Below are 26,907 nucleotides of genomic sequence, written 5' to 3'. Positions count from 1 at the left end.
TGCAGAGTCTCTAGCATGAAACAGGGAATAGCAGCTTTCAAGTGAGAAGAGGTATTCACAGTCCCTTTCCTAAATAAAAGCTCCAAATAAGAATGCAGTTCTAAAATCTGCACCCACGCACACAATGGAAGTCAAGTTTCTGTGTGCCCTTCCACTCCAGCCACTGACTCTTAGTCATCAGAATTTCTTTGTATCTTCAACAGAAAAATACATTTTCCCTTGCACACACATGGATATTCCAACAGAACATGTTGAAATATTACTCCAAATGATAAGTAAAACAGTATTGTTTTGATGTGAACTGAAAATAAATCTGGGAGGAAGAAGATGGCTGACTAGAAACATCAGTTGCCAGATCGTCTCAGAAAAAAGGAAAAGTTTTAGATGATGTGGAGGGACATTCCACCTGCTTGAGCACTCCATAGGCAACTCAGGACCAGCACACTTCTCCCTGGCACAGTAAGGATTGAACTTCAAGGACCAGGGGACAGGCCCACAGGCCAGATCCCATACCCTCAGGACTCAATCGTGTTGCTCAGAGGCACAGAAGGGAGATTTGTGAACTAATCCCAAGAAATGAGGGAGCCCACATGGGCAGAACTGAAAGGAGAGTGCAGTACGGGTCTGAGCTGCAGGACACTCACAGAACACTCTTCCCCATACAGGAAAGCCATGTGTTCAGTCCGGGGGCAGAATCCTAGACAGGGAAACTCCCAGCCCACAGCACCATTGCTGGTGAGCTCAGCTAGTTTGAGCTCCTGCCTGCAGCCAGATGCTGGAAGGAGACCTTGGGGCAGAGGAGGAAGGAGAAGAACAAAACCCATTTCCAATAGCCAGACCATGAATCTCAGATGGCCCTTCCCCCATGAGCAGACTTTCTGGCTTGGTGGGGATGCTTCAGCCCCTCCCTGGTGGCATTTTCCCGTGGCCTGGGAGCAGACCCTTGATCTCTGCTGAGACAGCTCTTGTGCCTGCCTTTGCAGAACCTGAAGGCAGGCTCATCTGACCCAGCCCTGCCCAGCCTCACTCCTCCACACACTTCTGCTGTGATGGAGAATAAGGAGTCCCCTGGGAATTCTAGTGCCCTCCCACCACCTGGGGCATTTGAGTGCTTCTCCTAAGGGCCTAGAACCAGTCACAGTTCCCAAAAAACACTACAGTTGGCTCTTTCTGGCACATACCACCTACTGGCAGGGAGGACAACTTGTACAGCCAGTGACAACATTTACTGACTCAATCATACAGGGTATGGCTGATTCTTACACATAAGCACTGTCTCAGAGATTAAACTGGGTGCCCCAATATAATTCATACTGTTAAGAGGACCACAGGGCTGGCAAAAGAGAAAGAATTTCAAATACCTCCATCTTCTCTTGTCAACAAGAGACAGGGAATCTGCCCACACACAGTACACCACCACTACAGCCTACCAATAACTAGCAACTGAGGAAAAACACCACACTAATGATATGTATCACCAAGGCATCCATCCAGAAGCTAGACCCCCATCAAAGTCACCCACAAAGAAAGCCAAAGGTTCTTATCCAACATATGCTACAGACACACTCTACAGAGTGAGGAAGGGGAAAAAAAGCCCCATCTAATCAAAAGAAAATCCCAATACAAGAGGTGACAGCTACTCCAGATGAAAGCAATCAGCACAAGAACTCCAGAAGTATGAAAAATGATAGTGAAGGGACACCCTCAGAGGAGCACACCAGTTCTCTAGCAATGAATCCCAACCAAAATGAAAATATCAAAATGACAGATAAAGAATTCCAAATATGGATTGTAAGAAAGCTCAATGAAATCCAAGAGAAAATGGAAAACCAACTCAAAGAAACCAGAGAAACAATTCAGAAAATAAATGAAAAATTTACTAAAGAGATAAACATGTTTTAGAAAAAAACAAATAGAACTTCTTGAAATGAAAAATTCATTTAAGGTAATACAAAACACAGTGGAAAACTTTAAGAATAGACTAGACTAGGCAGAAGAAAGAATTTTAGAGCTTTAAAACAACTCTTTTGATTTAACCCAGTCAGTCAAAAATAAAGAGCAAAGACTCATGAGGAACAAACAAAGCCAATGAGAGATATGGGATTATGTAAAATAGCCAAATATAAGAATCATGGGCATCCCTGAGGGTGAAGAAGAAAAAGCATAAGGTCTGGAAAACCTATGTGAGGGAATAATTGAGGAAAACTTCCCTGGTCTTGCTAGAGATTTAGACATCCAGATACAAGAAGCTCAACGAACACCTGTGAGATTCATTGCAAAGAGGGAATCACCAAGACATGTAGTCACAGACTGGCCATAAAGTCAACATGAAAGAGGAACTCCTACCAGCTGTGAGGTGAAAACATCAAGTAACTTTCAAAGGAAAACTAATCAGGCTAACTGCAGACTTCTCATTAGAGATCTTACAAGCCAGAAGGGATTTGGACCCCCATCTTTAGTCTTCTTAAACAGAACAACTGCCAGCCTAGAATTTTTTATCCTGAAAAACTAAGTTTCATATATGAAGGAGAAATAAAGACTTTTCCAGATAAGCAAACACTGAGGGAATTTCTTATGACTAGACCTGTCCTACAGAAAATACTCAGAACTACATTATACATGGATCAGCACAATAGATACCCAAAAGTGTAAAATTATCCAAAAGCTAAAGCTCACAGTTCATATAAAACAATAGCACAAGAGGGAAAAACAAAGCAATAAGGTACTACCCAATATGATGAACAGAACAGCATCTCACGTATCAATTCTATCACTCAATGTTAACAGTCTGAATGCTCCACTCAAAAGACATGGGCTGGCTGAATGGATGATAAAACACAACCCAACTATCTTCTGCCTCCAGGAAACACATCTAACCCACAAGGACTCATACAGACTCAAGGTAAAGGTATGGAAAAAAAATATTCGACACAAATGGAAACCAAAAGAGGGCAGATGTAGTCATTCTCATATCAGATAAAGTTGACTTTAAATCAACAATGGTAAATAAAGACAAAGATGGTCATTATATAATGGTAAAGGTAGCAATTCAAGAAAAAGACATAACAATCCTAAGTATATATGCATCCAACACAGGAGCACCTAGATTCATAAAGCAAATTATACTAGATATAAGAAAAGAGATAAATAATAGCATCATAATTGCCTAAGACTTCAATATCCCACTGATAGAGCTGGACAGGTCATTGAAGCAAAAAGTAAACACTGGACTTAAATGAGAGTCTAGAACAAATGGACCTAACAAGCATTTACAGAACATTCTACCCCAAAACTACTGAATATACATTCTTCTTATCAGTACATGAGATTTTCTCCATGACTGATTATATCTTAGGCCAGAAAACATGTCTCAACAAATTCAAAAAAATCAAAATCATACCATGTATCTTCTCAGACCACAGTGGAATAAAACTAGAAATCAATTCCAAGAGAAACAGTCAAATCTACACAAAGTCATGGAAATTAAACAACCTGCTGCTGAATGATTATTGGATCCATAATGAAATTAAGATGGATACAAAAGATTTCCCAAACTGTATGACAAAGGAAACACAAGCCTTCAAAATCTATGGGATTCAGCAAAAGCAGTTCTAGGGGAAAATTCATAGTCTTAAATGCCTACATCAAAAAGACAGAAAGATCACAAATTCACAACCTAATGTCACATTTCAAGGAAAGGAAGATGAAACTGAACCCAAAGCCAGCAGAGGAAAAGAAATAACAAAAGTCAGAGCAGAACTCAATGAAATGGAAAAAAAAAAAAAATTACAAAGGATCAATGAAACAAAATGTTGGTTCTTTAAAAAGATAAAAAAAAAATCAATAGAACTTTTGCTAGATTAACCAGGAACAGAAAAAAAGGACCCAAATGAACTCAATGGGAAATGAAAAAGGAGATAGTACAACAGACACCACAGACATACAAAATATTATCCATGAATACTACAAAAATCTCTACACATATAAACGAGAAAATCTAGAGAAATGGACAAATTCCTGGGAACACACAACCTCACAAGATTCTATCACGAAGAAATATAACTCCTAAACAGACCAATAATGAGTAGTGAGATTGACGCAGTAATAAAAAAAAAAAATCTTTCACAAAAAATCGCCCTGGACCAGGTGGATTCACAGCCAAATTCTATGAGACCTACAGAGAAGAGCTGGTACTCATACTGCAGAAATTACTCCATAACATTGAGAAAGAGGAAATCCTCCCCAAATTATTCTATGAAGCCAATATCACCTTGATATCAAAGCCAGGAAAGAACCAAACAAAAAAAGAAAACTACAAACCAATATCCCTAATGAATATAGATGCAATAATCTTTGGTAAAATACTAACAAACTGGATTCCAAAGCACATCAAAAAAATAATCCATCATGACCAAGTTGGGTTCATCTCTGGGATACAAGCATGGTTCAACATATATAGATCAATAAATGTGATTTCACCATATAAACAGAAGCAAAAATGAAGACCATATGATCATCTCAATAGATGCAGAAAAAGCGTTCAACAAAATCCAGCACCCTTTCATGATAGAAACCCTCAACAAACTAAGCATAGAAGGAACATAGCTCAAAGTTATAAAAGCCATATATGACAAATCCACAGCCAACATCATACTGAATGGGGAAAAGTTGAAAACATTCCCCCTAAGAACTGGAACAAGACAAGGGTGCCCACTGTCATCACTTTTATTTAACATAGTGCTGGAAGTCCTAGCCAGAGCAATCAGGTCGGAGAAAGAAATAAAGGGCATCCAAATTGGGAAAGAGGAGATCAAACTATCACTTTTCACTGATAATATGATCTTGTATCTAGAAAATACTGAAGACCCCACCAAGAGACTCCTGGAATTGACAAATAAATTATTAGGAAAGTCTCAGGTTACAAAATCAATGTACACAAATCAGTAGCATTTCTATATACCGATAACAGTCAAGCTGACAGTCAAATCAAGGACTCAATACCATTCAAAATAACTACAAAGAAAATAAAATTCTTAGAAATATATTTAACCATGGAGGTGAAAGATCTCTATAGGGAGAACTATGAAACACTGATGAAAGAAATTTCAGGTGACACAAACAAATGGAAAAACATACCATGTTCATGGCTCAGTACAACCAACATTGTTAAAATGTCCATACTGCCCAAAATGATTTACAGATTCAAGGCAATCCTCATCACAAAGGCAACACCATATTTTACAGATCTAGAATAAATAATTCTACACTTTGTTTGGAACCAAAAAAGAGCCTGAATAGCCAAAGCAATCTTAAGCAAAAAGAACAATTCTCGAAGCATCACATTACCTGACTTCAAACTATACTACAAAGCTATAGTAATCAAAACAGCATGGTATTGGTATAAAAATAGACATAGACCAATGGAACAGAACAGAGAACCCAGATATAAAACCATCTATCTACAGCCAACTGATCTTTAACAAAGCAGGCAACAACATAAGTGGGGAAAGGAAGCCCTATTCAATAAATGGTGCTGGGAAAATTGGATAGCCATGTGCAGAAGAATGAAACAGAGCCCCTATCTCTCACCACTTACAAAAATTAATTCAAGATGGATAAAAGACTTAAATGTAAGGCATAAAACCATAAGAATTCTAGAAGAAAATATAGGAAAAACTCTTCTAGACATCGGCCTAGGCAAAGAACTTGACTAAGACCCCAAAGGCTTACAGCAACAACAAAATTAAATAAAGGGACTTGATTAGTTTAAAAATTTTCTGCACAGCAAAGGAAATAATCAACAGAGTAAATAGACAACCTACTGAATGGGAGAAAATATTTGCAAACTATACATCTGATAAAGGGCTAATATCTAGAATCTACAAAGAACTCAAACAAATCACCAAGAAAAAAACAAACGACCCTATCAAAAAGTGGGCAAAAGAGATGAAAAGAAACTTTTCAAAAGATAGACAAATGGTGAAAAAACATATGAAAAAATGCTCAACATCTCTAATCATCAGGGAAATGCAAATTAAAACCACAATGAGATATCACCTTACCCCTGTTAGAATGGCTTTCATTAAAAAGTCCAAAAGCAATAGATGCTGGTGTAGATGCATGGAGAAAGGAACATTTATACACTGTTGATGGGACTGCAAATTAGTACAACCTCTATGGAAAACAGTATGGAGATTCCTCAAAGAACTAAAAGTAGACCATTGCATCCAGCAATCCCACTACTGGCTATCTGCCCAAAGGAAAAGAAGTCATTTTATCAAAAAAGAAACCTGCACTCAAATGTTTATTGCAGCACAATTCACAATTGCAAAGATGTGGAATCAACCTAAGTGCCCATCAATTCATGAGTGTATTAACAAAATGTGGTATATATATACATGGAGTACTACTCAGCCATAAAAAGAAATTAATTAACGTCTTTTGCAGCAATTTGAATGCAACTGGAGACCAGTATGCTAAGTGAATTATCTCGAGAATGGAAAACCAAACACCACATGTACCCTCTAATAATTTGTAACTAATCAATGGGCACAGAGAGAAGTAAAAGTCACCTGAAATCAAGAAGGGGGAGGAGGAAGGAGGAGAGGGATAAAAACCTACCTAATAGATACAGTGAACACAATTCAGGTGATGGGCACAGTCATAGCCCGATTTAAGCATTATAAAAGCTATCCATGTAACAAAAACATTTGTATCCCCTTAATATTTTGAAATTTAAAAAAGAAAGAAACAAAATGAGCCAGACAAGCTGGGTTCACATTCAGGCTCCACCACTGACCAGCCACATGACCTTGAGGAAGTTTCTTGACTTTGCCAAGTCTCAATTTCCTCACCTATAAATTTGAGATATTTATGGCAGCTTCCTCATGAGGCTGCTTGGGAGGATTAAACAGTGCTTAGCATCATGGCAGGCACATTGTCCCTGCTCAATAAATGGAGGCTGTCATTATACCTCCCTACCTGACAGTCATTACTGCCAGATACAGAAAGAGGTGCCCATCGGGGCCCAGGAGTGTGTGGCTCATGTGGTGAGAATCAGATGCCAAGAAGAATAAGAGGCACAATCACACTCTAAGTGAAGACCCTCTCGCTACCCCCAGCACTCTTCACTGGGTCTTCTAGAAGCTCATTGAATCAAAAGTCCCAGCTCAGACATGTGGCCACATGGCTGAGTTCTAAATCCTAGCTGTGCCATGGGACCTTAAGCAGGATTTGAGGCCTCTCTGGGTCCCAGTTTCCTCCTCTATGAAATGGTGCCAATCACAGTTATCTCACAAGGACTGAATAACGTGACACAGCGATGCATGAGAGAGTGGTTTATAAACTGTAGAGCACAGGATGGTATTATTAGAGTTCTGTTTGGTGGAGCGGGCTCATTGTTTGTTAGGATTTTTGTTGGGCCAGGACTAGGGGAAAAGGGGAAAATTCTTATGTTTTCTCCAATTCTGCTTGGGGGCCTTTCAAATCAGACTTCTCTTGAACACCAAGTTCATTACGGTTTTAACAACTAATTCATTCAACACATGTTCATTGAGGGCCTCCAGTGTGCTGGGTTTTCTGAGTGCTGGGGCTATATCAATAAAAAAAAAAGAAAAAGAAAAGAAATCTGTTACTTGAATTTTGTCTAATTAAAGTATAAAATAGTTTAAATACAATCTTTTCTTTTTTCTGATTCTAGGCTCCTGATATGGGCTTCGGGACTGCACTTGCTCCACAGTTTATCTCCTTAAATGAAATGATCTTTTTTGCATATGTACCTGAAAGTGAACCTCAGGAAACCTTATACACCAAGAAATTCAACAATATGCATTATGGAAAAGTGATAAACTCCGGGTAGTTAGTGATTTGCCTCACATTTGTTCAGATTGTATACTGGTTTTTAGATTCTAAATTTTTGAGCCTACTTTTTTTAGTAACTTTCTTGGTCAAATAGAATAACTCTTTTTATGATACCCTGCAAAGCCAAATACATTTATCAACTCTAAGTTGTCTGACATGATGCCTCAATTTTAGAAACATAGGACAATTTGTAACCATCAGGCCAAGTTATAGAAATGTGTGTTTCTTATCCTGAGTATCAAAAATGTTGTAGGCTACACTGAATACTGCTTATACACAGAGTTCACTCACATGACAATTTTTGTATGTTCTAGATACCAGCACAACAATGTAGTGAAGGCTGTCTTTCATGAAGTATTGTATGACAGGGTATATAAACTCTCAGGAATACTTACTTCTAAGATATCAATAAGAGCCACCTTTAAGGCCTAAAACCTCTTTTTTAAGAACAATATAAATTCTATAACCCCCAAATCTAACAACCAAAAAGAAACAATTTCAGATTACCAGAAACCCACTGCTATGTTCCGGACGTTTGTGTCCTCCCAAAATTCATTTGAGATCCTAATCTCCAAGGTGATGGTATTAAGAAGTAGAGGCTTTGAGAGGTGATTAGGTCATGAGGATGAGGGCCTTGCCATTATGAGTGGGATCATGCCCTTATAGAAGAGACCCCAGAGAGCTAGCTAGACTCTTTCACCATGGAAGGACACACACAGAAGACACCATCTATGAACAAGAAAACGGACCCTTTCCAGACACCGAATCTGCTGTCACCTTGATCTTGAACTTCCTGGCCTCCAGAACTGTAAGAAATACGTGTCGGTTGTTTATAGGCTACCTGGTTTATGGTGTTTTGTTATAGAAGCCTGAATGGTCTAAGACACTCACCTGTCTCAAAGTGGTGGACCCTATTCTTCTACCAGGTTGAATTCTGTATATTACATGTGTATTGGACTGTCAATGTACATCTTGCCCCACAGGCTCCCTAGCCAACAACATCATGCACCATGAGGCAACTCATTTGGAGGTGGGGATGAAGATAGGAATCAGATATAATATAACAAATACTGGCAGTACTTTTTTTCATAAGGATTGTAGAAATTTTTTTCTCTATGAAAAGTATCAGTGATCTCTAGAATTATTTTTTGTTTTAGATGGATTTTGTATGTGTGATGTTCTGGATCCGTTTGTGTTTTTAAAGATTAACATGATTAATATCACCTCAATGTTAATATTAATTTATTATATTCTAATTATTTTTGAAAGCATATAATAATTCTCCTAAGGATCAGAATATTTAAAACCAGAACAGCACAATCTGTGATAAGATTCAATAACTTTGCTCTGTTTGCACAGAAACTAGGGAATAAATAGCTCCAAGGCAGGAAATATGAGCAAAGAGCCAGGATCAGTGACCAGGAGAGCAAATGGAACTTCAACTGGGCAGATCAAGGATTTGGGAGCCTCATGTTATGAGGTCAACAATAGGTCAAAGGCAGATATCTAGGGAGTCCAGGGTGAAGCAGGGGGAGCCATTCATTCATTTACTCCACAAATTGTGATTTAACACTAACTACAAGCGAGGCACTATGGTAGGTGCTGTGACAGAGTGGCGAACAAGATATCCCTGCACTCCTTGAGCTTGCATTCTAGCCCAAGAAGCAGACAAATACGTGATTACAATTGATGTAAGTCTGTAAGAGAGGAACGAACAGCATTGAGGGAATATTTTCCTGAGGCCTGAGCCCTTATTTGGAGAATCTTGGAAGGTTTCTCTTGGAATGACATCCAAGTTCCTTACTGGGATTAAAAGGCCCTAGCTGACCTGGCTCCTTTCTTGAATGACTTCTCTTCTTCATTCACTACACTCTGGTTTTCTTTTGGTTTCTCTAACACATCCTGCTCCTTTTGGCCTGGGGGCCTTTTAACATCTCTTCTCTCAGCCTGGAACCTTTCCCCCACCATCGCTCTCTTCCTTCATCCTCATTCTTCTGATCTTTTCTTAAGCATCAGAGTTTGGATAAAAGAACAGACAGAGGTGAGGCCAAGGGGCAAGAGGTCCTTTTGATTGAGCCCTCCAGAGTCATGTGCCATGGGCAACGCCACCCTTCCAGCTAGTGACAACTACACCCATCACCTCTGGGCCTCTGGAATTCTTCCACTTCACCCTTTGGCAGTCCTTCTGGGCATCGTTTCTTTTCTTTCTGCCTCTCCTCCACCCCCAACACTACCCTCTTCTCCCAGGGGTAAGCATTGTCTTTAATTTTGTGTTAACATTTTTTAAAGTTTTGCTTTATAGCTTTAACACACACATGTATATCAAAATACGTTACTTAGCTTTGTGAAATGTATTATTTAGCTATGTGTATCTTCTTCTGTGTTCTGCCTGCCTTTTTCATATGACATTTTGCTTTTTACATTGCTCTGTATATTTTTTAAATTACTCCATATCAATGTGTGTATCTGTAACTCATTCACATGAATATACCACAATTTATTTAGCTATTCTCGTATATTGTCTTGTAATAGTTTTAAACTTTTGCTTTTCATTTTTAAGGTTTTCATCTATCTAGAATTTATGTTGTGTGTAGTGTGAAGTGGGAATTAGATTTTTTTCCTTTTTGTTAATATGGATAATCAATTTTCCATACAAGTCCCTCCTTTCCCCTGCAGATCTGCAGCACCACCCCTGTGATATGTCGCTGTTCCATATATGCATCAGTCTGTTTCTCTTCTCTCCTCTACTTCACTGGTGGACTTGTCTTCTCTGTGACACACTGAAATAAATTACTCTGTGTGACACATATGAATGACCCCCTCCCCCAGCTTTTGGGGCTTTTGTTCTTCCACTTAAATGTTAGACTCAGCTTGTCAAGTTCCATTAATAAAAACAAAAACCAAAAAACTGTTACTAGAAATTACCTCTTGCAGCCAAATTCTCCCCTATATATCTGCAGTTAGAAAATCTTAGGTGGGAATTTCCGGCTCTTCTCCTAGCAGTAAGATAATTCTACTTAGTTCTCTTGGAATTTTATGACCAAGACAGCTTCCTGACTCCCCTTAAGAGACAGAGAGTTATTATATAATATAACATGGAGCATAATATTACATTATATATTATATTCTCCCTCCTTCCTCTATAACATATCTTTTCTTGTGCCCTGAGGATGAGTAGTACCTTTGCTTCTTCTCTAGCAGTTGCTAAAAGCTTTTGCTGTATAGGGGAGCAGGGCGAGGGAGGGAGGAAGGCAGGGCTTCTGTGCCAGCACCTTCCACATCCCCACCACCCCCAGCCCCTGGTCAAAGCTCTTTTGAAGCCTGTGTGCAAGAGCGTCTAATGCCTGACCTCTTGTGGTTTAATTTGGGGCTTTTCTTCCTATGAAAGAAGGTTCAGAGAAGTAGGTGAGGCTTCAGGCCTCTTTCCTCCCATTCTCTCATCCCCGCAAGCTGCCTGCACCACCAGTGGGGCTATCTCTTGTCTATTTCCCTGCCCCAACCTTCATCTTCAGCCTTCAAGGAAAGCCCATGGAGTTTGCAGGTGAGTGCAGACTGTCATTTGCCAGGTGCAGCACATTTCCACACTCACAGGCTAGCACATACTTGGCCTTTGGCACTTTTTTACAACTTTAGCTAATTCCTACTTCCTTGTGTTGTGGCCAGCTCTGTGTTTCTTCTTCCCATGCTATTCCATAGGTGAGACTGTCCTGGTGTTCACTCTCTCCTTGGTTGGCTTCTTACTCTGGATTTCAGGTTAGCTGGTTATCTTGTGACCTTAGTTCTCTGATGGGCAAAGGAGAAGTGATGACTGCAAACTTTTATTTATGTTTGTTTTGTTTTGTTTTTTTCTTGTTAGGTTGTATCTTTCTGCATCCAAAATAAAAGCAAAAGTCTTATAAGTGTCTTTAATATAATTATCTTATATTTGTCAAATTTGCTAAATTCTTTTAATAATGCCAGTACTTTTTCTACATATTCTTTTGGGTTTTCTGAGTGGAGGTAAACATTTTTTCTAAATAGATAATCATATTACCTGTAAATACAGTTGACCCTTAAACAACACACTTTTGTACTGTGTGGGTCCACTTATATGCTGATTTTCTTTGGCCTCTGCCATCCCTGAGACAGCAGGACCAACCCCTCTTCTTCCTCCTCTCCCTCAGCCTGTACAACATGAACATGAGAATGAAGATCTTTATGATGATCTACTTCCACTTAAGGAATAGTAAATATATTTTCTCTTCCTTATGATTTTCTTAATAACATTTTCTTTTCTTTAGTTTACTATATTGTAAGAATACAGTATATACTACCTATACAAAATATGTGTTAATGGATGGTTTATACTATTGGTAAGACTTCTGGTCAACAGTAGCCTATTAGTAGTTAAATTTTGGGGGAGTCAAAAGTTATATATGAATTTTCAACTGTGCAGGGGGTTGGCATCCCTAAACCCCTCCCTCACCCATTATTCAAAGGTCAACTGTAATTTGTTTTGTTTCTTCCTTAACATTTCTTAGCACATTATGGCTTTTTCCTTTTACAGTGTAGTGTCTAGGACCTCCGATACCTTATTAAATAGAAAATAGTGGGCTTCCTTGCTGTTCTTGTCTTTAAAAAAAATACTTTAAACATTTAACCCTCATGTGATCTTTTCCAGTTTTTTTTTTAAACCCTTTATCATTTAAAGGAAATTTTTTTTTTTCTAGTTTAGGAGATTTGAGGGTTTTGGTTTTAAATTAAATGTTTCTCCTGCATCTATTGAGTTTATCTATAGAATTTTTCCCCTTGGCTTTTTATTTAATATTATCAATTATATTATAGACTTAATGTTGAACCAGCCTTAAAGCCCTGAAATAAACCAATTTTTGTCATTGTGTATTATCTATTTTTATACACTTCTGGACCCAGCTTACTAACATTTAGGATTTTAGCGTCTATATCATGAGTGAAGTTTGCCTGTAATTTCCCTTTGTCATATTGTTCTTCTGTGGTCTTAACAAGATTATACTAACCTAATAAACAAATTTTTTATTTTTTGGAAGAGTTTGTGTAAGATTGTAATTTTTTGTTCCTTGAAAGTTTGTTTTTTGAAATTAGTTTAAAGTTACTCTTTGGCCTAGGACTAGGCCATTCATTATGGTCAATTTTTGTAAATATTTTATAAAGGAAGAAAAATTTTACCTCTACCCTCTTAGGGATTTTTGGCTGGGCCTGAGAATTAAACTGACATAAGACAGATGAACAGGAGAAAAGTATACACATTTATTTAGTGTAAGTTTTATGTGACATGAGAACCCTCATTAAGGCTCATGAAGACCCCAAAGAAGCAGTTAAACTTGAACACTTATATGCTGGGCTGAATAAAGTAGTGAATTGTGAAAACATGACAAGGCAAGGGGGCCTGGGCTAGGGTCGTTAACTGTGAAGTGACTAGGAAGGTAAGGGTTAGTTTAACAAGATTTGTTTGTACGGATTTCTCCCAGTGTCAACATCCCGTCTCCAGTGATAAAAATGTCTTTCTCCAGGTGTAGGAAGGACAGAGTGTCCTTCCTGCATTGGCTCTTCTGGTTCTTTAGTGTCTTTAACTCAAAACAATCAACATGCCAAAAAATGGCATGTTGAGCTGTAGTGTTCTGAACTCCTTCCTGTTGTTGGGTGCAATGTTAACATTTATTTCTTAGATTCATCTTGTTCATTGTGATGTTGCAATTTTCTGTATCCTTACTGATTTTTTTTTCTGCTTGATCTATTATTGAGAGAGTTGTGTTAAAATTTCCTGCTGTGATATTGGATTTCTCAAGTTTTTATTGTAGTTCTGTTAATTTTGCCTTATATATTTTGAAGTTGTTATTAGATACAAGTTTAGAATTGTTGTATCTTCCTGATCAGTTTAACATTTTATTGATATTTAGTGACTATTTTTTATCTGTATAATGCTTTTTTGCATTACAGTGCATTTGTTATTGTGCTAAATTTATGTAGCATAAAATTTGCCATTTTAATCAGTTTTAAGTGTACAATTCTGTGGCATTAAGTTCATTCACATTGTTGTACAACCATCATCACCCTCTATCTCCACAATTTTTCATCTTCCCCAACTGGAGCTCTATACCCATTGAACAATAACTCCTCATTCTTCCCTCCCCCTGGCAACCACCACTCTATTTTTTGTCTCTATGAATTTGACTGCTCTAGGTATCTCCTATAAGTGGAATCATGCAATATTTGTCCTCTTGTGACTAGTTTACTTCACTTAGCATTATGTATGCAAGGTTTATCCATGGTGTAGCATGTGACAGGATTTTCTTCTTTTTAAGGCTGAGTAATATTCCATTATTCATATATATGTGTATATGTACGCATATCCCCTACATCCCACATTTTGTTTATCCATTCATCTATTGATTCACACTTGGGATGCTTCCACATTTTAGATATTATGAATAATTCTGCTTATGGACGTGGGTATATAAATATCTGTTTGAGTTCCTGCTTTCAATTCTTTTGAGTATATCACCAGAAGTGGAGTTGCTGGATCATGTAATTCTATGTTTAATATTTTGAGGATCCACTATACCATTTGCTATAGCAGCTGTGCCATGTTACATTCTTACCAGCAATATATAAGGGTTCAAATTTCTTCAAGTGTTCCTGGACAACACTGGCTATTTTCTGTTCTTTTTTTTTTAAAATAATAATCATCTAACTGGTGTGAGGTTGTATCTCATTGTGGTTTTGATTTCTATTTCCCTAATGATTAGTGATGTTGTTCATCTTTTCTTGTGCTTATTGGCCATTCATGTATCTTCTTTGGAGAAATATCTATTTAGGTCCTTTACCCATTTTTTAATCAGGTTGTTTGTGTTTTTGTTAATGAGTTTCAGTGTTTATTGTTTTGATGTTGTTTTGGTCTGTTATTAATATATGTCACTAGCCTTCTTCGGATAATATTTTCCTGGTATATTATCTCAATCCTTTTATTTCCACCTGCCTTATATATCCCTCATAGAAGACATATATGGATTTTGTGGTTTTAGTCAATCTAACAATTTCTGTCTTTTAATTGGAGAGTTTAGTCCAATTACACTTATTACTTTTACTAATATATTTTAATTCATTCATACTATCTTTTGTACTTTCTATTTATCCCACTCTTTCTATGTTTTGTGTTTGCTCTTTCTTCTTCTTTACCTTATTTTGAGATTCTTTTTTCTCCTTATTCCATTTTTTCTTTCTTTTACTGGATTGGGACTTTTACACTCTGTATTTTTTTTTTTTTTTTTTTTTGCACTACCTAAGACTTTTACCTGTGTGTTAACTTAAAGTTTAAAGTTAATTGATATCTTTATCTCTTTCCCACTGCATATGTAACCATTAAACTCTAGGTGTCTAACCAGTATCTACCCTTCATATTTCTCAAGAATGAGTCCGATTCTGGTCCCTCAGTCCCTCAAACCTAAGAAGACATATTGCCACTTCTGAAATGATCCCCTTAAAGTCCTTCTTGGCTTATGGTAAGAGAGAAGCACATCTCCTTCTCCACGTAAGGTGGCATGGAGATGAGAGGTGGAACGCACGTACATCATTACTACTGCCTTCTGTAAACTCCGAACCTCTCATTACCTTAAATGATCTGGTTTCTTTTAAAATACCAGTCTGGTTGTGATGTGGAGAATGAATTGGAGGTAACAATTATGGATGCACTTAGCACGGTTAGAAGGCTTTTGCAGTAGGCTAGGCCAAAATTTTTGGTGTTTTAGTATAAGATGTTGACAGTAGACATGGAGAGGAATGGTTGAATTTGAGAAATATTTGGGAAATAGACTCACCAGGCAAATGGAGCCACAGCAATGTCCATTACTTTGCTCCATTGTCTGGCTCTTTGCCTTATAAAACACATCTGTGCTTGTCTTCTGTGTGCTGCATCCAGCTACATGTGGTCTTATTGTTGTGATCTATGGCTCTCATATTGTACTTAAGATGGGTACCTGATGTAGAAAGACTATGGGTGAGGGATCAGGCAGTATGGAAATGACAAATGATAGGCTTATAATTCAGAAGAGAGTTTGAGGAATAAAAGTCAGGTACTAAGGTTAGATGGTAGAAAAGAAAGGATTCAGAACATTACTAAGAAATCTAGATCATTGTGGCCAAAAGCCTTGCATAATCTTAACAAAGATATAAGGTATCATCCACAATGAGATGTTAAGTACTCAATCAAAATCCTTTCTGTAGCAGGAATTGATTAAACAACTGTAAATAAAATACCATATCTGGTTGATAACAGCCAAAGTATAGTCATTCCATAAATGGTGAAGTATTTGAAAAGGAACTCCTCTCATCTCCTAACAAGGTCAGTTGTTCTTAAAAATTTTTGAAGAATCCTACAAGGGTTAACTTAATGTCCATGTTTCTACTACATTGCTCAGAAGGAAATCATCATCAACACACAAAGTGTTTAGTAAAGGTATTCATTAATTCAATGAATATTTATTGAGTGCCTATTATAAATCAAGTCTTATCCTAGGCCCCGGGGATATAGTGGTGAACAAGATAGACAAGGCCTTTGGCCGCATGGAGATGACATAATGAACAGACACAGGTGATAAACAGGGAAACAAAAAAAATTAATGATTTTATATCTAATACATGCTATGAAGAAAGTAAATATGGTAACAAGGGGAATGAGTAGGATAAGCAAAGACCTGAGAACAAAGAGGAAAAAGCCAAGGAAAAAGCTTTCTAGGCAAAAGAAATTGCAAGTGAAAAATGCAGTGAGGCAAGACAAAACTGGGGTATATTTAATAAATAGGACGGAGGGCAGTGTTAGATGGCTCATAGTGAGATGGCATGGTGGGAAGGTCAGGGAGGAAGTCAACAAGTGCTAGATAGATCATATAAAGTATTATAGGCCGCATGAGGAGTTTAAATTTTTTTCTTGGTATCAGCAGAAACCATTAGAGAATTTTATGTAGGACAATAAAATAATCTAATTTATATATTTGAAAGATCACTCTGACTGCTGATAAAAGTATGAGATAGGGCAAGAGTAGAAGCTGCCAGGCCCCTTAGAAAGCTATTGAAGTAACACAGGTGAGGGAGGATGGTGTTGGAGCAGGTGCACTTGGGAGAAGACAGGATTTGATGATGGGTTGCCTGTTGGGGGTATGAGCAAGAACGTAATCAAGAATTATCTAGGTTTGTGGCTTGCAGCTAGGTGAATGATGCTGCCATTTTCTGAAATGAAGAGTGTAGGTATTAGGCAGGGTAATTGAGAGTTCTGTTAGAGTTCCACGTTAGAAATGTTCAGTTTGAAATTTCTCTTAGGTGCGTAAGTGAAGATATGAAGTTGACAGTTGGATGTATGAATTCATAGCTCAGAAAAGTCCAAGCAGGAGCTTGGAATTTGATAGTTGTTCATACATAGATGGGTGATTTTACCTGCAGGAGAGGGTATATGTAGAGAACAAAAGCCCTGGGACATGCCAGGAAGAGAGATTGGGATGAGAAGGAGCAACCAGTAAGGTAGGAGCAGCCAGTAAGGGAGGGGAAAAAATAGGGAAATTGGGTCCATAAAAAGCAAGAGAGGGTGTTTCAGAAAGTATGGAGTGAACAACTGTGATGCATGCTGCTGAGAGACTGAGTAAAATAAGATCAAAGAAGTGACCTTCGAATTTGGCACCATTCCAAGCTGTTGTAACCTTGATGAACACAGTTTCATGGCCATGGGACCGAGGGACTGGGCTGGGGAAACAGCACAGGCATTGGAATGAGAGCTTAGAATTTACAGGTGGTTTAGTTTGATGATGTTTGTCATATTGCAGTGTTTCCACCGTGCAACAGTTGTTCTTCTCCACCTGTGGAACTCATTGACTTCTAAATTTAAGTCCATTCTTTATTGCCCAAATCACCTTTCCTTCTCCTTTTAAGGCTGACTTCTCTTCTCTCCTGGAACAGCAGAGATTACTCACCCCCAAGGGCAATCCTATACTTGAATGCAAGACTCATTTACTTCTCCAGCAATGTGGGGAGACAGGTTCAGGAATTAAGGTGGCTGCCTGGCCATTGACCATTAACTGCAGAGAGGTTAACTTTTTAAAATTAGTACACTTTTTTTTTATTAATTACAGTTTTACAGCAAAATTAAGCGGTTTTATAGCAAAATTGAGCAGAAAGTACATGGAGTTCTCATATACCCCTTGTCCTCCCCAACACACACACACACAAAACCTCCCCTACCATGCACATCCAGCACAAGTGTGGTAAATTTGTTACAATTGATGAACCTATATTAACACATCATTATCACTCAGCCCATAGTTTACATTAGGGCTGTGGTCCCCAACCCCCAGGCCGTGGACCGGTACCCATCTGTGGCTGTTAGGAACTGGGCTGCACAGCAGGAGGTGAGCAGCTGGTGAGTGAGCGAAGCTTCATCTGTATTTACAGCTGCTCCCCATTGCTCACATCACCACCTGAACTCTGCCTCCTGTCAGATAAGCAGCAGCATTAGATTCTCATAGGAGCGTGAACCCTACTGTAAACTGTGCATGCGAGGGATCTAGGTCACGTGCTGCTTATGAGAGGACTCTAATGCCTGGTGATCTGATGTAGAGCTGAGGTGGTGATGCTAGCCCTGGGGAGTGGCTGCAAATATCATTAGCAGAGAGGGCCAATGCACAGAGACCATAATCAATCACTTGCAGACTCTATCAAAACCCTACCAGTGAGTGGTGAGTGACAATGTAATAATAATAGAAATAAAATGCGCAGTAAATGTAATGCACTTGAATCATCCTGAAACCTTCCCCCACCCCCACTCCCTGGTCTGTGGAAAAATTGTCTTCCATGAAATTGGTCCCTGGTGCCAAAAATGTTGGGGACCACTGCATTAGAGTTTACTCTTGGTGTTGTGCATTCTATGGGTTTGGACAAATGTTTAGTGACATGTATCCATCATTATAGTATCACACAGAAGAGTTTCACTGCCCTAAAAATCCTCTGTGCTTTGCCCTTTCATCCCTGTCTCCCTTCAACCCTGGCAACCAATGATCTTTTTGTGTCTCCATAGTTTTTCCTTTTCCAGAATGTCTTACAGTTGGAATCACACAGTATGTAGCCTTTTCAGATTGGCTTCTTTCACTTAATAGTACACACTTAAGTTTCCTCCATGTCCTTTCATGGCTTGATAGCTCATTTCTTTTTTAATGCTGAGTAATATTCCATCATCTGGATACATCAGAGTTTATTTATCCATTCACCTACTGAAGGACATCTTGGTTTCTTCTGTTAATGAGTTTTGGCAATTATAAATAAAGCTACTATAAATATCCATGTGCAGGTTTTTGTGTGGACATAAGTTTTTGACTCATTTGGGTAAATACCAAGGCATATTGCTAGATCATATGATAAGGGTATGCTTAGTTTTATAACAAATGGCCACACTGACTATATCATTTTGCATTTCTATCAGCAATAACTGAGAGTTCCTGTTACTCCACATACTCACCAGCATTAAGTATTGTCACTATTTTGGATTTTTGCCATTCTCATCTGTCTGTAGTGGTATCTCATTGTTATTAATAATTTGCATTTCCCTGGTGACATATGATGTGAAATACCTTTTCATATACTTATTTGCATCTGTATATCTTCTTTGGTGAGGTATCTGTTAAGGTATTTGGCTCATTTTTAATCAAGTTTTTGTTTTCTTATTGTTGTATTTTAAGAGTTGTTTGACTTGTAGGGGGATCAAAATATGCCATCCCCAAATATACCATCTTGGCATAGGGGTTATTTTGAGCTAAAGGCTATTGAGAAGAAGAAAATACATGAAAAATCCTTTTCCCTGTTCACCAAAATGGGCAGGATGATTTTTAATCACTTGAGACAAATCTAGACTCTTAATCAGCCCAAAGACTCAGAGAGGAATCCACATACTAAAACCTTACCAAAGTAACTTTATCTTTCATTAGTTTCCCCCATTTATTTACCTTCCCACACTTTGCTGACTGGAAAAAAATCTAAACTCATTTCCCTTTGCCTTGTCACTTCTCTAAAAAGTTATTGTTTTTTGTTAAGAAGTTATGTAAGCCCCAAGTTCTAACCACCCCTTTTAGTAATTCATTGCTAACATTTCTCACATATGTAAGCACAATGCACGCAAAGCACATATTAGCAAGCTCTGCCTGTTTTTCTCTTGTTAATCTATCTTTTCTCAGTATGATTTTCAGGGTTCCAGTCACAGAACCTAGGAGGGTAGAGAAAAAAAGAGGGTTTTTTCCCCTCTGCCCTACAGTTTATTTTGGATAACAGCCCTTTATAAGATATGTCTTTTGCAAATATTTTCTCCTAGTATGTGGTTTATCTTCTAATTCTCTTGACAGGGTCTTTTACAGAGAAGTTTTTAATTTTAATAAAGTACAGCCTATCAATTTTCTCTTTTATGGATTATCTTTGGTGTGATATTAACAAATCATTGCATTAAGATGGCAAATTTTGTTATGTGTATTGTCTTAGTCTGTTTTGTGTTGCTATAACAGAATATCACAGACTGGTTAATTTGTAAAGAAAATGAATTTATTGCTTACAGTTCAGGATGCTGGGAAGTCCCAGGTTGAGGGGCCCACATCTGAGGAGGGCCTTCTTGCTGTGTCACCCCATGGCAGAAGGTAGAAATGCAAGCCCATGAGGGGTAGGGGGAAGGGGCCTAACTCATCCTTTTGTCAGGAACCCACTCTTGCAATAAGTGCATTAATCTATTCAAGAAGGCATAGCCCTCGTGACCGAATCACCTCATAAAGATCCCACCCCTCAACACTGTGGCATTGGAACTCTGGGGGACATGTTCAAACATAGCACACATTTTAACACCATTTTTTTAATTTGGGAAAAAAGTAATTGTCATACTCAAGGTCATCTAGATTTTTCCTATGTTATTAATATCTTATAGTAACTTTGTAGTTCTGCATTCTATATTTAAGTCTGTGATCCATTTCAAGTTAATTTTTGTGAAGGCTATGAAGTCTGGATCTAAATTAATTTTTTTTGCATGTGGATATCCAAGGCTAACATTTTAAAAATAGGTTATAAAGTTAATATATGCTCATTACAAAAATTTCCTAAAAGGCAGACAAATATAAAAAAGAAAATTGAAATCATGACTGTTTTTAACACTTTGATGTATTACATGCATTTTAACATTTTTACCATGCTTTTTTCATTTGAATATTATATGATCATTTTCCTTATATAATTAAAAGCTCTTTGTAAACTCCACTTTAATACTTGCATTTACTCTAAATATGTCATGTGTTATCATTTACTTAGTTTTCCTATTGTTGGCAATTCTTATTTCTAATTTTTACCATAATGCTGTGATGAATATCTTTGTATAGAATGCTTTTCCCTGTGTTTTAGGTTATTTCCTTACAATCAAGCCATATTGATAGAATTATAGAATCAGAGGGGAAAAAATAATGGTCGAGCTCTTAATGCATAATGTCAAATTGCTTTCTTGGAAGCTTGTACAATTTATAATGCCATCAGTAGTGGATGAGTTCCTATCTCCACTGAATTCTCACCACTACTGAACCCTATCATTTAAAAATCTTTACTAATTTTAGAGGTAAAAATTATATCCCATTGTTGTAATTGCTATTTTATTGACTATTAGTGAGGTTGAACAAATGTTAATCAAATGTTCATTAGTTAGTTATTTAGGGGTTTGTAAATTATTTGTTCATAAAGTGGCTTATTTAGGCCACTGTTTTATCCAAATTGTGTAACAGTTGTTGTTTGTTTTTAGGAAAACTGGGAAAGCTTACATAAGAAAGGTACTGCAACATGACACTCCTAAAGGATTTTTGTCCTCGGCTATTGCAGAAATGATAGAGCCTTTTGCAATAGAAGAAGCAAATGAGAGCTCTTGTTTGTCTAGTTCCCTTTCTGTTAGTTATGCTGGAAATTCCTTCTATAAACTTACTCTTGATTTACAAAGTAAGTGTAATCATATAACATCTCTGATGACTAGAAAAAATATCTTTTGAGAAGATTTTTTATGCTCATTTATAGAGCAATAGATTTCAAATTTTAGTCCGATTGGCAAACTACCTAAGTTTACATATACTTAGGTTCTGAGAGAGTTTATTTTTTTCTAATATAATAAAACCTAGTTATAACTTTATTGATATCTCATCAATAGTAGTGCCTATCATTCCTATAAGTTTATTCCTATAAGTTTATTTTGTCTTAAACAATGCTCAGAAGCAGTGAGAGAAAATAGGAAGTTCACACAGACTTTGCCCCACATAATAAAATAATTTTGATTCACTGTTATGTAGGATATTTCTATTTAAAAGGATAAGCTGATAGATACATAGCAAAAGTAAATATAGTTTATTCTAATAATTTGGGTTTTACTATGAGTAAACAAGAAGCTATTGGAGGGTTTGGAAGAGAAAGTGACATGATCTGACTTATGATTTAACAAGATCACTTTGGAGACTGTGCTGAAAACAGACTGGGCAGGTGATGGAGAGAAGGCAAGGAGGAAAGCAGGGAAATAAGCATGGAGACTGTTGGAATAATCAGGTGAGAGGTCATGTTAAACTTAAGATGCCTGTTACTCACCCATCAGAGGAATAAGATGGGCCTTTAGGAATACAAGTCTGGAAGTTCAGTGAAGAGGTCTGGACTGGAGATATAAATCTGAGAGTTGTCAGCATATGTATTAATGTGATAGTGCTATGAGACCAAATGAGAACACCTGGAAAATGAGGGAGCTATAGAAAGGAAGAAGTTTGAGGTCTAATCCTGGGCATGCCAACCTTTAGCATCCAGGGAAATGGGGGAGAATCTGTAAAGAAGATTGAATGGTTTGGTCAGAGACGAACTAAGACAGAGTTTGTCTCAGAAGCCAAGTGAGGAAGAAGTGCTTCTGTGTTACATGCAACCAATAGGTCAGGTAAGGTGAGGAATGAAAACTGGCCAGTGGATCTGTGCGAAAGTTATTTGTAACCTTGGCAAAAGCTGTTGACTGGAGTAGTGGACAAAAGTCTGATTGGAATGAGTTCAAAAACTATGAGAAGAACTGAAGACAGTGAATAAAGGTAATGTTTTCAGGGAGTTTCACTATAAAGGGGAGGGGAGAAGTTATATTGTAGTTGGGGGGGATGTTGGAAAGGATTCTTGTTGGTTTGTTTAAATTGGGAGAAATTAGAGCAAGTGTGCATAATTAAGGAAATTATGAGGCTTGCTTCTATTTTTATTTTTATTTTTATTTTTAGAGTTAAGAGAGTATTGCTGATGTGTTTCATGACCTATCAAAAATATGTTGATAGTGATGACCTCTGTCTCCTTGAAACAGCCTTCCTTTGGCTTCATTGATAACTTCTCCAGTGGATTTTCTCCAGTCGTTTGTCTCCTTGAGGGGATCTTTTTCCCTTCCCATTCTTTAAATGATGGTGTTCCTGAAGGTCCCACCCTGGTTTTTCTTCTAAATCTTCATGTTCTCCTTGAACAATTATTCATCCATTCAACAAATATTTATTGAGCTCCTTTTATGTAATACGCACACCTTCGAGCACTGGGAAACACTGACTACCTTATCCTTCTCTTGTATAATCACAATAAATATTACCAGGTTATTAAGTCTGTTTGCAGTTCCATAGTAAAGAAATCAGCTTTCTTTACTTAGCCCTACATGGTTTTATTTTCTGCTGAGAATTTTATAGAATGGTTTCATAGTAAACATTAAAGTATAGGTGCGTGACATATTCATGATAAATTTTCTGTAATACAATTTGAATTATAACTTGAAATGTGGCAAATGTGTTGTCTGGTTAAGATAATAATGTAAAAGCTCAAATAGTGTATTTGTTAGTTATGTACACCACTATGCTTGGTGAACATTGGCTGTTTTATTTTATACCACATCTTTTCTGTTTTATCTCCAGTTGCTAATGCCTTATTTGAAGACACAGATATAGAGAAAACTGTGGTGATTCCTGGTCACAGCAGCTTCCTGATCACAAGCATTGTAGATAATAAGAATGCATTAGCTATTGCTACAATGCCTAAGAGAGTATCCAGCAATGTGACCTTTCTACAGAACTCTTGGTTTTTATACAATTTTGGGCAAAGGAATGGACGAACATGGACTATATATTCAAAACCGTGTAATTATTGGTTTCAACATGATGAGTCACTATCCATCAACGTCGTGAAATACATCGATCTGGGAAACTCTCAGGTTTTAAAAGTTAAAATCATACCTAATGCAAAAGGTAAGTTTGTTTTTATTGGGAAATATCAAAAGGAGATGTTATTCTTTTCATGAATGTGAAATATACTCTTTAATATTTACTTTATCTTTGGTTCCCGTAATTGTTGGCATTCTACTGATAACAATATTAGCTTCTAGTTATTGAGCACTTACTATGTGCTAGGCTCTAGATTAAATGATTTTTATACCTTATGTTATGTAACGTGTATAATGACCCTAAAGACATAGATTATGCTCCTCATTTTACAAATGAGGTTAAGTTGCCAGCCCAAGTTTAGTTTAGATTTCAGTTTAGATTTTTGTCGTCCTCTGAAATGAAAACCTTTTAATTACTTTTGTATGCTTATATTTATTTCACGTACAGCTGACCTTTGAACAACACTGGTTTGAACTGCATGGATCCACTTGTACGTGGATATTTTCAACAAGTGGCTAGAAAATACAGTATTTGTGGGAGGTGAAACCCACATACACAGAGGGGCTGACTTTTCCTATATGTGGGTTCTGCAGGGCCCACTGTAGGACTTGCGTATGAGTGGACTTTGGTATACACAGGGGTCCTGGAACCAATCCCCTATGTATACCAAAGGACAACTGTATTTGTTTTAAGCCAAAAAATGGCTTTTAAATAGAATCCTATATTCTTCTGCATTTCTCTAGGTATTTATTTATTTCAAAAGTAATATAAAACTTATTAAAGATGCTGGTGAAATGTTATACTGGAAAAATAAAGCAAAAAATTTTAGTAAACAACTGAACTAGAAAGAGAGGAAGGAAAGATGGAAGGGAGGTAGTAAGGGAGAAAGGGAGGAAAGGAGAAGAAAATCTTGTCACCAGAAATGAGGAGGGGACTCAAAGCCAAAGAAATTAGCTAATGTCTGGCTCCCTGAAGGATGTGGTGTTCAGATACAGGCCATATAGGCAGTGTGATGGATTTTAATGCCTAAGTATTGACCAAACATTTGATCTGGGGCCTTCTTACTTTGTGGTAGGAAGTTGGAACTGAGACTGTTAAAGAAAGCTGTGGCCATCAGACCATGAAGAGAGGGGATTAGGAAAACTCTACACACTGACCCAAAGAAGCAGTAAGGGGTATTATCATCTCCATGGGGCTCGGAGTGGGTTAAAAAGAATCTCCTGTGAAAAACCCAAACTCCAAGACTGTGTCACATCCAGGGACCACCTGCCAGATGCAGGAATCACAAGCTGAGAAATAATAACAACACATGGCCCCAGCATAAGCACACACAGAAACCCTCTGTGGAAATACTTTCATAACCCAGGTATTGTGGGCTCCTATGGAAAAATCACTCTCCATTGAACATGAACTGAGAAAAGAATTTTAAAATTATGTAAGGAAATGACCCAACATCAGAGAGAGCCAACAGGCATAGGGAAACAGAAAAATTTAAACTCCAAGAACTTGAGATAATAGAAAAATAAGAAACACACTATAAAATAAGTATGCATAAAACTCTTAGAGTAAAAGAAGATATAGGAGCCATAATGAAAGGACAAAAGGCAATTTTTTAAAAAGTCTTATTTGAAAAAAGGAACCAAGTAAAACTTATATAAATGAAAATTATAGGCTTTGAAAAAAATTTTGAGAACATGTATTTCCATCATTATGTGCTAAATATCCTGAAAAACTTCCTTCTGTTTGAAACCCTTATAAATTCTTTCTTATTGTTTATATGACTAATTGTCTATGTTCCCTTCAAATAATTTGAGTTTTAATTTTATGGTTTTAATTTTCTATTTAATTCTCTAAGCTATCTGAATTTTGTTTTGGTGTATTGTAGATGGTTAGCTAGTTGTTCCAACAATAGTCCTTTTTCTTCACTGATTTCAAAATGTAATTTTATCTTAGTATACAATTTACCTACTATTTTGACCATTTCTGGGTTTTAAAAATCTATTCTATTGTAATCTCTTTATTATTCTGGCACTGATACCACAATGTTCTATAAAATAATTATTTTAGCTTTAAAATATACCTAATTAGTTGTTAAAGGGCTCAACCATTTATATTTGTTCAGTTTGATGGAAGCAAATAATAATCAGCAAATCAACTCAGTTGTCTCTTTCTGTAGAAAAGCATAGTCCATGCTCCTCAAGAGTGGTCCCTGGACCCACATTAGCACCACCAGGGCCCTTGCTAGAAATGTAGAATCCCAGCCTGCACTCCAGACCTGCTCAATCTGCATTTTAACAAAATCCTCAGTTAAAGGTTAGGAAGCCCTGGCCAGATAGATCATTTTGGTTTAAGGGAAACAGCTACAGATGAGACCTCAGGCAAAGCATTTACTACTTCTCAACTCTGGTTTATTGGTTATGAAAGATGGCAATTAGACTATGTGGTATTTCAAGTCTCATTTTCCATTAAAGTTCTCAGCATGGAAAGGTTGCAAACTGATGACCTGCAGGCAGAAATTGGCCTGGTGTCATATTTTGTCTGAAGCGCCCAAGAGTTTTCTCTTGGCAAGTAATTGACTGGCAGCCCTTTAAATTGAGGACGTACTCTTCATTTTTTTCTACTAAATCAACTAACTCAGTATAACTAGTATTATCCAAGAGACCTTGATATGCATTTGAGAACCTGGCAGAGGAATGACGGGTAGAAGGGAGCAATATTTTTCTGAGAAAATATTTGTAAAGATAAATTTCCCTAAGAACTATTAAAGTTGAATCTACGTAAATTGCTAACTGTTTGTGTAGCCATTATGCAGCCTTAATAATAGATTCTGTAGATGTTCTAA

At 37.3% G+C, this 26,907-nt stretch overlaps 1 protein-coding gene across 1 annotated transcript in view; it reads left to right on the top strand.

Moving 5' to 3' along the window:
* CATSPERB (cation channel sperm associated auxiliary subunit beta) overlaps positions 1–26,907 on the top strand; it is a 100,397-nt gene that overhangs the window by 62,498 nt on the left and 10,992 nt on the right. Inside the window, exons 16-18 of the mRNA XM_069493087.1 lie at positions 7,700–7,854; positions 21,671–21,861; positions 23,820–24,149. Of these exons, the coding sequence (XP_069349188.1) occupies positions 7,700–7,854; positions 21,671–21,861; positions 23,820–24,149 (676 nt within the window). The remainder of the gene's footprint in view (positions 1–7,699; positions 7,855–21,670; positions 21,862–23,819; positions 24,150–26,907) is intronic.

Source organism: Eulemur rufifrons, chromosome 2 (genome assembly GCF_041146395.1).
Source record: "Eulemur rufifrons isolate Redbay chromosome 2, OSU_ERuf_1, whole genome shotgun sequence".
Taxonomy (NCBI): Eukaryota; Metazoa; Chordata; class Mammalia; order Primates; family Lemuridae; genus Eulemur; species Eulemur rufifrons.
This window is presented reverse-complemented; position numbering and strand designations above follow the sequence as displayed.